Here is a 12,051-nt window from a genome sequence, read left to right on the forward strand (position 1 = left end):
TCTCCAAAGTCTCATTTACACAACAAAAATAAGTGTTTAAACCTGGCTCTAGTATAACACAACTTACTGCTGCTGGAGCCTTCTGTGGTTTGAGCCCACTGTTAGGGCCACAATTAGATTGTACCCATGTTACAGATTTCAGCTCTGGTATAGCAATAGATGCTGCAAGGGTAGCTGTTACAGTGAGGAGATGGGCAATGATCCATGCTGGCGAGTGACAACAAAAGTGTTGGGTGCTGCATAATTACCTAAGCAATACCTGTTCTTTGTGTTACAAACAAATATAGGATTGAAGTAGCCTCACCTGGGAGCTATATTTATCCAAGGAAACACCCTATTCCTATCTCCTGAATAGAAATTTTTTAAAACAAAAGATGAAGTCTTTATAATTAGCTATATTACCTAATGAAACTTCAAGTGGAACCCACATCAGAGTTTAATGATAAAGATAAGTATTTCCATACTAAAGAGCTATATCTAAAAAAACAAAAAACAAAAAACCAAACTTTTGTCTCTAGGGGTTTAAGGCCATTTGGCTGGATGAAAGAGCTTTAATTTCTAAACTTTCTCCTGTTAAATTCACCTTAAATACTTTGACTATTCACGGTCTATACGCACATTTTGATATCCTTTAATAATAAATTGGAGAATCTTCTAAAATACTATTTGGAAAACACGGTCTATTTGGCAGAAATGTATTATTACAGGAAAAAATGCCAATTTTGGAAACTGCAGAAAAGCAATAAAACAATAATTGGAATTATATGAAGAATTCTTCATATCTTGCATAGGTAAATTGAATTTTTGAATTGTTAAAAGGGGGATTTTGCATCTATATTTATTTCTCTAGATCTTAAGCTTTTTTTTTTTTTAAACTTCTAGCTAAATTGCAATACATCAGAAAAGTTACCTTTTAGCTTTTGAAGACACTAGGAATTTTTTTTATCTTTATCTAACAAGGGGTGGGGGTTCTTCATTGTCTAAGTCCTGCTACTTTAATTCTTGCTGCCAGGATTAAAGTTAGTTCTCCTACCAGGTGACAGCTTTTGCCTTATTTTCCAGTACACTTCATTATGATAAAAAAAAAAAAAAGGGATAAAATTGGATGGAAGGACCCCATCTTGCAAACATGCATGTGCGTAACTTGTTCACAGGACTAGTCCTACTGAAGTACATTTTCAGGGATTATAGTACTGAACGGCAGGACAACCACGGTTTGGCTGGTGAGGGGTGAAAGGCAGTTTCCGTATGGAGAAAACTTGCACTCACGTAACTGATTTTAGTTATACTGATGCAAACCCCTAATGTAGTTTGGCTGCACCAGGGTAAAATGATGCTTAAACCACTGCTGCTAACACATGAAATTAAGCTACCATTGCCTAAGAGTGAACATTTACATGGGAGCTAGAGGCTTAATTTCCAGCTCAAGTAGACTTCTCCATGGTAGTTCTGATCAAGCTAGTGCGCTAAATATATCCAAGACACGACAGCTAGCTGCCCTCCGTACAATCCTGTCAGAAACCCTAGATACGTACTTGGGTGGATAACCCCTACTGCTGCTCGTAGCATGTGTACATCTTCTGGAGCTGGAAATTGTACCATCCAGCTCCAGTCTAGATGTACTCATGCTACCTCTGATTAGAGGATGAGGGCAGAAACACACATGCTTTACTATGACATCATAATTGGTCACAGTATAATGCTAAATTGCACCCATGTGAGAGGAAGCTGCATCAGCTAGAATATGCCCCAAATCAAAAGCCAGGGCTTTAAATCCCCTGAAATGTAGTGAAGTTTGCATCTGAACTTCATTCTTTGGGTTAATCTCTAACATACATTGTTCATTTACTAAATGGGCTGTTTTGATCACACTTTTGTGATTGTGTACATACTTACAAAATTAAAATCTAAATTTCAGGCTGGCTGAGGGCACCCACCTTGTGGATGGACTTAATACGCTATGTAACTTTTGGTTGGAAACTGGCTTGATCTAGAAAGTGATGAGAACAGCATTTAGACTGGTTTTCTCAATATTTTTCTAGACCATCTGTGTGATTGAAAAATAGTGGAGTTCATCCATGCTAATCTATTAAAACAAAACTTTACCCTTTTGACTTTTTGTTAGAATGCTCAAGGGCTGCCATTTTCCATCTCCTGGGAAAATCTGAAATTATTCTACTTAAACAGTCAAACTCGTTAAAAGGAATCTACAGCTGAAGTGCCCTCGGCAAATTCAATCCCCTTCTCCTAGCTTGGATTATTCTCTTCATATCTAATCTCTGTTTTCAGTGATAGGGCCAAGTGACCCACGCTTGGTTGACTGCTCCATTGTCAAAATTATTGCTTTTGTAAATTCATTACCTCCTGTTTTACATGCTCGTCAGCCTTTAATAAGTCTCCTCTTGTCTGTTCCTTATTTGTGTAGCGCTACAAGCTGCACTGACTCGCTTCCTGTGTGTTTGCTGAAGCTACTGTATGTAAATAAAATTATTTTTTTAACCTTGGAGAATTCCCTTCCTGATGTTTACTTTTAAAAAGTAGCCAAGTCTTGCTATAGTATCCGCTCCCTCCACACTGCAGTAACTACCTCAGTTTTCTCCCTAACTCCACATTTTTTATTCTATTTTTCAGGGATGTTCAGAGAAAATCTACATCACCCCTTTTCTGTTTTTTCCACTTTTTGGAATAAGAAATGGATCTTTACATAGTTTAAGACTTCGATAACAATACTTTCCCTTGGATATATATTTTCCCTAACAATAGCTAGATAATAGATTTCAAGCAAACCACTTAAATCAGGAAATTACAAAATTAAGGGTGGATGTATAACTTTAACTCCATCCTCTTTGGCATATATATTATAATTCAGTATTATGATGTCACATACCATTTCTCAAATAATACTCTATCAGTCCAGTTTGCAGCTTGGAATATACATGGAGCATGTTGCAGCCTTCCTGATCTTTTTGTGCAGTGGGGCTGTGATCTGAGTTGGGGCATCTGGGTACTACTGTAATACAAATCAACAACAATGACTAATAAACCGTTTTTTGTAAAAATACAATTGAACATGACGTGCACTATTTGCTAGGCAGCTGCCGAACTCTTTTACACACATGAGTGCTCAGTGAGGGAGAAGCCCTGCCTTTTTCTTAGGTGCCTTCACATAGAGGGGGCAGGGACAGCACTCCTGATGAACTTTCCTAACATAGGATGTATGTGCAATGCTGATAGAACTGGCAGAATGCTACCTGAGCATGTTTGTTTAAAAAAATCAGCGAGCAGGCACAACGTATGATTTTTAAACCTTTATAAGTTAAAGTTTTTAAACCTTTATCACTTTTCACTGAACTACCAACAGATGGACAACTCTGTCTCTGTCCAATGTTCAGCTTCTAAATCTACAATTCAAAAGATGTTGCAAATATATTTTTAAATCATGTTCCTAGTTCCCTTAAAAAGTTGATTGCATTTTTTTAGAAAAGAAAAAAGTTGTAAACAACTGAGAACAACATTTTAGAGCGGAAACACACTATACCTAAAATGTTCCTTATTACCTTTACAATTTAAGATCTTGCTAAACAACAAATGGGAAGAAAAAGACAAAAAAGGAGAAACATGACATGCACGCTAGCCTGAAACAAGGGAATGTTGTGTAACCAAATAAGAAAATATCTGTTTGGTGGTGGTTGGATTTTTGTTGGTTTATTTATTTATTTTTTTAATGGGACTGTAGTATTTGTGAAAGATGCCTGATTGCCAACACTTAGAGACTGATGTAATCTACTGTGAACATCCTTCATTTCTGGGCTGCATGGACTACATTAAAGACTGAATGGTTATTTCAGCCTCCATGATTGTTGTTTCTGCTTACCTAGCGGCACAGTTGCAAAGAAAATATTTGTCCTTTAGGAACCAAATGGAGATTAAAAATCACAATCTTGCTACAAAGAGATTGAAGCACTCACAGGTCTTAGATGTTTGAATAAATGATATCTATTCACCTGTTACAAAAATGAGAAACTTTACAATGTGTGTGTTCCACAGTAGTTGACACTGAAAAGTAAATGCTTCCCTTATTGCAATACTGTTGTAAAGTAATTACCTAAGGCTTTATTCTTATTTATATAAATGTGATTTAAGATCACTTTAAGGCCCTTATTTTTTTAATCATTCATATATATTCCTACTACATAGCTTTATCTGCTATTTTACCACCACCTTCCTCATTTTTGCTATAAAACAATAAACAAAAGGAAGTGTCAAAGGGGTGACTATTCAGCTGACCTGTCCTTTGACTGATTGTGATGCTAGTACCCACATAAGAAGAATAAAAAATCACTGCATGCATAGAAGTGCCCTAACATAAGTCATATTTCTAAATATTTCCTTCCAGCAGGTATATAAATATACACAACAAGCCTGTTTGTAGTTTGCTAATTACTACTTCTTTTGCTGGGTGTAGTGCTGGTAGAGTTTTTATGACCTGTTGCTTAGCAACTTTTATCAACAGCAGCAAAGCACTTTCCCTTTCCTTTACCTTGTTAAAGTTAGGCTTGATCACCTCATCAGCTGAGGAAAATTATTTCTAATGTAAGGTAAAGTTGCTGCTCAGAATCTATGAGCTGTCTCCAGGATGAGCTATCTCTTCTTAACTCCTGAATTGCCTTTGCCCTTTAGTCCTCTCTCTCCTCAAGCTTTTAAAGAAATCCAACACCATGCTGGGGAAGCCTGGAGACGGGAGGCTCAAAGGGAGGCCAACTGTGCAACAACCTATTCTGCTGATTATGGAAAAAAGGAGCTGGCTGAACCCACAAGGTGGAGCACCAAACCCTCCTCTCCTACCAGGATAAACAAACCTCATCCACCAGAGTAAGGTTTATTCCTATTTAGTGGAGCCTACAATACGTAGTTATGTGAGTGGAAAAATAAATTCCTCTTAGCGGTAGAGGCTAGGAGAGGTTTATCACACTAGGTCTTTCTTATTCTTCATCTCTTCTAAGAGGAATTTGAACATACTGAACTGGAATGAAACCTGACTGCTATAGAAAATGAGTAGGATCAGTTTAGAAATCAAAAAGAAAAGGAGTACTTGCGGCACCTTAGAGACTAACATTTATTTGAGCATAAGCTTTCATAAGCATTGCATCCGATGAAGTGAGCTGTAGCTCACGAAAGCTTATGCTCAAATAAATTTGTTAGTCTCTAAGGTGCCACAAGTACTCCTTTTCTTTTTGCGAATACAGACTAACACGGCTGCTACTCTGAAACCGTTAGAAATGAAGAACAACATATAAAAAGATCACCTAATCAAATTTGCAAGTTCTGTTTAAAACCCAGGATTAAGTTAGCCACATTTCGTTTTCAATCCTGGAATGGGAACAGCTAGTAAATAACTGCAACGAGGGTTTCTAATGAGATCATAAACTACAAGGGCTTGTATTCTTTATGATGTCATCAGAATCAACCTAGAATTGTTTTATCATTGCCTTGCTACTCAGATTTTAATTCTAGATCTAGCTCTGTTTTATAAGTTAAAGAACTAGAGATACATATATATACACTACAGCTTATCTATCCATTTAACAATGGAGACAACTTTCACAATTCAGGCATTACATTCAAGTAGCTTCTCTCTCTTCCTCTCTGCTTTTTGGCTCCTGTCCTCTACCAGATTCTCTGAACCTGTTAGTAGAACAGCAATTAGCGGTAATGCTGTATTGAAGAACAGTTGATGATATCATGCACACATCTTAGCGTATTAAAGTTTACACAGTGCTAGAAGATGGAAACATTTGCAGTGTACATGCTTATAAAAATCCATTTTTGATGAAATCCTTATTCAAGTGTAATAAGAAACAGGAACCATCCATCAAGAAATCTCAGAAAGTACTTGAAGGTCAAAAAAAATTGCCTCCTTTGGTTCAGCATCCCTACTTGGTGGAAGCAAATTTAGTTTGCCACAGTAGAACGCTTTTGCAAGCTGTTGAGAGAATGTGTTGTCATTGTTTATCCTGATTAATATTGGGTCTGATGGAAAACATCTGCTAGTATTTGTGGTCTGATAGAGCCAAAACATGTATATGACTCATGTCGTTAATCAGAAATACATTATTGAAAGACATTCAGTAACTTAGCAATTGCCTAAAGTGTGAGTTTGCGATATGGGAGTTGAGACCCCAGGTGTCGCACGATTGCAACCATCTTGGCCTTCCCATATTGCTAAGTCTGAGGGGGGATCCCAGCTACATGAGAGCAAGGCCTTGGTATGAAAAAGGGGTCCCAGTATGGAACCACTGGCCTAACTATAAGATCTAAAATACATAGTGTTGTTCCTTTAAAAAACAAGCAAAAAACCCCTTATAATACAGGCTAAAGAGTAAAAATATATTCCCTTACCAAAAAACTAAGGGTGAAATCCTGGCCAAATTGAAATCAATGGGAGTTTTATCACTGACTTCAGTGGGGCTAGGATTTCACCCTAAAACATGCTACGTTGTTGTAGGTGAGACTTTAAATGCCTAAATGTTATGAATTCTTGGGTACAGTTGCAACACCAACCTAATTTTTGCTGCTCTCGAGTCTCACCTGCCATACATGGCATATGCAGGCCCCCTTCCTACTCATTGTAAAAACAACTATAATTCTGCTCCTCATATCGTGGACTGTTCTCCACCCTGCATCCTCCTGTCACTCAATATATGGGCCCAAAACACTCTACATATATGAGCAGTTGTTTCTTCAACTCTGGGCTCCATCCCCTACATTCCCAATATAACTTTGTTCTGAGGGTTTTCTCTAGTTCCCATCCTGGAAGTATCTAGGTGCTTCTCAGGTATATTAAATCTGTGTTAGATCAGGAGAGCAGGCAGGGATATGTCTGTACATAGGTGAAGAATGCATCAGAATGGTGTACTAATGGGGAAGAGTTCGGATTGCATACGGGAGGCGGGCTGCAGTACAGGGTTTGGAAATGAAGTAGGTTCTGGAACATTAATTGACAGTTTTCTGACTTTATGATGTATGTATTCCTTCCTTGCATAATGTTGTAGCAAATGTGGGGCCTGTCTTCTGCTGTACTAGTTCCCAAGGGGAGGAGGAAGATGTAGTGAACAACTTTCCCTCACCCAAGCAGCAGAGCAGGATCTTTGAGAGAGCGAGGGGGGAGGCTTGCTGGCCTGTGCATCATGTCTCTAAGGGACAGAAATTTACCATTTGGTTAATGGGGTGTCTTTCCAACGTACCAGGCAGCCAGTGCTGTCAGCACCACGCACTGAAAGCTCACATTACCCCCATTCGCACACTGACATTGTCCCTTCTGGCAGTGGAGAATCTTGCCCTAGCTGGCAGAGTTTTGTAGTTGATCACTATTCAATCTCACGATGCCAGACACAGCAGGATTTAGGGTAAAATATTCCAAAGCACCTCAGTGATTTAGGCATCTAAGTCCCATTTTCAAAAATGTTTTAGGCATTCAGGGCCAGATTTTTAAAGGGATTTAGGTGTTGGTCAGCTGAGTGCACCAACACACAATCCCTGGGTTGCTCAGTGGAATTTTCAGCCCCAAGTTAGGTGGCTCCATGCTACCTATAGAATCCTTGCGGATAGTTAAGCACTTAAAAAGGAGGTTTTCACAAGTCAGCCATCTAAGCTAGCTGGAGTGAAATGCTGAGAAGAGTGGTGGGGACAAGGGGGCAGGTCTAAGGTGCCTAAGAAGCTGACCTGCTGTGTCTGGCTGATGAGCCACAGATAAGATTCCTTCTTCCACTTGGGATCCTTAGCTGCAAACGGGCTCAGAGAGAGTTAAGAATTGTCTCCCGCAATCCTGCTCCTAGAGACATGCATACGAATCCTGTAAAACAACTATAGAACTAGAATGGCATCTCCCATGTAACATTTTGAAAAGCTATGCCTTATTGACCAGCTAGAGCATAATGAATGTTCTAAGTGCCAGGGGAAAAGAACAGACCTTTTTTGGTGCTTAGTTCCCTAAGGTTTCTTCTGCCAAAGCAGCTTGTACTTGGCACTGTCAGAGACCGGATACCCAACCAGATGGACCACTGGGCTCTTGTTCTTGTGTTGATGGGCATGGCGTAAGAACCTAAATAAAACAGATATTAAAAAATGCCTGCACAACTTATTGTAAATAAAGAAACCTGTCCAATGTCAAGGTAAAGATGCTGCAAATTTATCATATTGCACAAGCTTATAGAAATAAAGCAGCCTTTTGTTTGATCTAAAAGACTTAAACATTCTCTCCCCCTGTTTTTTCTCTAGAGTATTTATGGTAAACCAGCTTCATTATATACCTGGATATTACAACAGTGATAAACAAACTGCTGCAGATGACAAAGGTAAATCTAACATGCTTGGTTATTCTGACGATGGTTCCTTAGCCAATCTGGCAACCTCTGTGATTTCTAGATTCTTGTTACTGATGGAGCAATGACAATGATTTAGAGGTATGGAGAGATGTAGGTTGGGGGGAGAGTGAAAACAGTTGGAAAGTTTCATGTAGATGGGAGGCAATGAAGAGACATAATAGAGCAACTGGGAGCTGGCCAGAGCAGCTGTAGGATGACTGGACCTGGGCTGCAGTGTTTATAGGCAGTGCCTAGATGGTGCTGTGGAGCAGTGTTCCTCAGCCCTGCAGCCACCAGCTAGCCAGAATCTGAGGCCGGGGCAGCTCAGCATTCAGTATGCCTCTGCGCCTTCTGGGGGTGCTCCCTTCAGCTAGTCTGGTCAAATGGGCCAGGCAACCAGGCAGTTACCAAGTAGGCCACCAGTCCAGGACTACCACAGAAAGATAAACAATTGTTTCAGGGAATTGTCAGATGAAAGACAAGCAGTTGCAAAATGGCCCATGGACAATGGGTACAAACAGGGGTTGACTGAAATTCAAAGGAACCTGGATCTGATCCAACCAAAGTCCATCCCCCTCACCCTCCCCAATCAAATCTTTTCCCTCCACCTGTGGAAAATTCCTGGTTCCTGGCCCAGCCAATGCTACCTCCAGCACTTTCTGGGTAATGTCCCCCCATAGATCCAAAGTTTGTGGGTCCATAGGCTCCCTCTGATCCCAGGTCCCAAATCCATGGAGGCTATGTTAATTCACCCATGGGAACAAAGGAACATTGGCTGCAGACACCGTTTATTAAGGTCACTAAATGTCATCTGTCATTAGACACATTTTAATATCATATTTGAACATAGACTGCAGTAATTGCTAGAATTTATTCTTCCTAGTAAACTTAAACCATGGGATGTTTTAGTATGTCTGTCTATACATGTGTAAGCAGCATGACTTTTAAATAAAACACCCACAGCATTTCATTAATAGCAGCATAAGATTTGGGGATCACAATTACAGAAGTATAGTATTAACTCCTGGAGCTTCTTCACATAATTACAGTGTAGTATCATCACTTTCAACATCAGTCTGTCTCACTGTATAGTTAGAGTTCATGGATTGGGGATCTAGATTGGGAACTGGAGACATGCCAACAAATTAGGGCTATATTAAATGACCTTAATTAAAAATATATTGAAACTAAGATCTTTTTCAGCAAGACAGAGTTCAAGCTGTAATGTAAGTTTTATTTTGAAGCTGTTGGTGAACTTGTGAAAGGCAATTGTAAGTACTCTCCATCTACATTATCAATAGTTCATAAATAGCAAATATCTAGCTGTCACTTCTGAAAGGAGGATGAGGAAAAATGAGCTACAGTAAAGGTGGAGATTTTTCTGTGAGAGAAGGTAAAAATTAAGTTTGTTATTGTTAGGGAATGTGACTCCCTAAAGTATAATAGGGTGCTCCTCCTGGTTTCTATCATTTTGACATATTTCAAATTCTTTCTAAACTCACACAATTCAGCAAGATACGTAAGCACAAGTAGTCTGACTGAAGCCAATTATATTGATCTAATGTTTAAAAAACACCTTATTTATTGTTGTCTCAATCATCTTCTGTGTAATAGTCTATATTAAAATACTAGTTAAGAACATTCTTTGTGATTTCCTATAACCATGGTAACTCAACAATTGAAAGGTAAAGACTACGTAACTTGGAGATGTACCGTAAGTTCTAGTCATCCCAAAGCCTGCATACTTCTGTGTTACAAGTTTTCTTTATTATTATATGGGTCACATTATCATTACCCTCATTCACTTGAATGGGAGCTGCCAGCATTTAGCTGGGAACAAAATTTATCTGCGTCTTTTGTCTCTCTCTGTACCTTGAGAAACTGTATTGCTGAAGCCACTAACTGACAAAGTGTCAAGTTACCAGGTTAGTCTCCTTCACTTGTCTCCTCCTGAATTTTTTTTGAAAACTACCAAAGAAACCTTCATGATGCTTTTTCACCATACCAATGAAAAGTGCCACATCAATGGTCCAAATAGAGTGGTAAACTCATCTGTCAAAGAAGGAGAAGTCCCACTTCTACACTGGCTGTTTACCTCTAGCTATAGCTGAGTTTTGCAGAATTCAAATCCTTAACCACCAGTAACAATATTTTGCACGGATCTAGCACTTTGCATCTTCCTCGTGCTGTTCAAATCTTCAGTTCAGTAATCGTCTATACACCACTGTGAGGGAGGCAAGTATCACCTTGATTTTATGGGAGAGGAAATAGCCAAGGGAGAGGTTAAAGTGACTTGCCCAATAGCACACAGCAAGTCAGTAGTACAGCTGGGATTACACCCCAGGAGGTTCCTGGCTCTCACTAGACTATACTGCTGTTTAAAAAGGTCATATCCCAGAATGGTGCACAAAATTACAGTTTATTATTGATAATGATCTAATAAAGGGTTCTAGCTGTATTAAAGAGTCATTCTGTAATATCTTTAATAATCCAGAATTAGCAACTCAGTAAAAGAATTGTAGTGTTCCATTGTTATGGGCAGCAATGCATCCATAGTTATTTCTCACTGCTCCATATATGCATTTTTTTGTGCAGGTTGTTTCAACACAGTTTTAATCAAAACGAATCACATTCAAAAAGTAGATGTAAATATTTGTAACTAACATTTATATTACTTAGTATATTAGATATACTCAGCTCTCAGGTCTTGTTTAACTATTTAACCCAGACTGTGCTTCTTGGACCCATGTGCACCGGTGCGGCTCTTTCCCCACCACTGCAGCAGCGACCTGGCATGGTCCATGCTCTGAACTGGTGAAGTGGAAGGGACCGGCCAGGTTAGGGGGAGGATGCACATTGCCCCCCATCTGACCAAATGGAAATTTCTCTGTATTAATAAATACAAGCCCAGGCTGTGTTACTTTTCGGCCGGAATGTGCTGGAGGCAGCCATGGTCAGCAGAGAACCTGGTATTACAGTTCCAATAGACTTGTGTTGCTGGGGAGCTAGTGAGTGGGGTGGGAGAAGGTGGCTGCTGAGGAGGCACAAAGCCTCCATGCAGATGGACCTGATATCCTTCAGCTCCTTGGGGAGCTGCCAAGTTTGGGAGCAGGCCTTGGGCCTTTCATTCAAGGAGGCAAACCTGCTCCTCACATGGCAAAATGTGGCAGGCGAGATGAATAACTGCAAGGAGATCACCTCCTCTGTGGCCCCATTCCACAAAATTTCCCCAGGAGGGTGGAGGATGAGCTGGGGAGACTGTTTAAATTGGTAGCCTAATTTTCCTCTCTGTGTATATTTGTGTACTGTAAAAGTCAACAAACATCTTTTGAACTTAAAAACGATAATCCACTTGATAATGTATCAAGAAATTGAACTGAATATTTTACTCACTCTAAGGCTTTCATTTCTTGTTTTCCTTCCAGGCAAATGCTATGAATATCCAGGTTACAGAGAGAATTCAAAGTATCTCGGACAACGAGTAGTAAGTACAGAATTTGAAGTGAATTTGTACCTGATCATTTAAATCTATAGATCTTGTGTTGACAATAGAAGGCATCAGCATTTTATCCTAGTCAAATGACTGAACATTTATAAACAAATGATTAACTGCCTTTGACTGTTGTTCTTCGAGAGGTGATGCAGACGAGTATTTCATGTTGGCATGTGCATGCCCTACTCACTTGAA

The 12,051-nt window shown here is 39.4% G+C and overlaps 1 protein-coding gene and 1 long non-coding RNA gene across 2 annotated transcripts in view; one reads left to right on the forward strand and one right to left on the reverse strand.

Annotated features, from left to right (window-relative positions):
* Positions 1-12,051, reverse strand: part of LOC122459795 — a 23,078-nt gene continuing 11,027 nt past the window's right edge. The window contains exons 4-7 of the long non-coding RNA XR_006280722.1: positions 7,970-8,101; positions 7,723-7,852; positions 1,938-3,010; positions 1-1,258 (exon numbers count right to left, since the gene is read on the reverse strand). This is a non-coding gene — a long non-coding RNA (uncharacterized LOC122459795). The remainder of the gene's footprint in view (positions 1,259-1,937; positions 3,011-7,722; positions 7,853-7,969; positions 8,102-12,051) is intronic.
* Positions 3,009-12,051, forward strand: part of C4H4orf51 (chromosome 4 C4orf51 homolog) — a 25,059-nt gene continuing 16,016 nt past the window's right edge. The window contains exons 1-3 of the mRNA XM_038400649.2: positions 3,009-4,872; positions 8,278-8,354; positions 11,789-11,847. Coding sequence (XP_038256577.1) covers positions 4,637-4,872; positions 8,278-8,354; positions 11,789-11,847 — 372 coding nt within the window. The 5' untranslated portion in view covers positions 3,009-4,636. The remainder of the gene's footprint in view (positions 4,873-8,277; positions 8,355-11,788; positions 11,848-12,051) is intronic.

Source organism: Dermochelys coriacea, chromosome 4 (genome assembly GCF_009764565.3).
Source record: "Dermochelys coriacea isolate rDerCor1 chromosome 4, rDerCor1.pri.v4, whole genome shotgun sequence".
Lineage (NCBI taxonomy): Eukaryota > Metazoa > Chordata > Testudines > Dermochelyidae > Dermochelys > Dermochelys coriacea.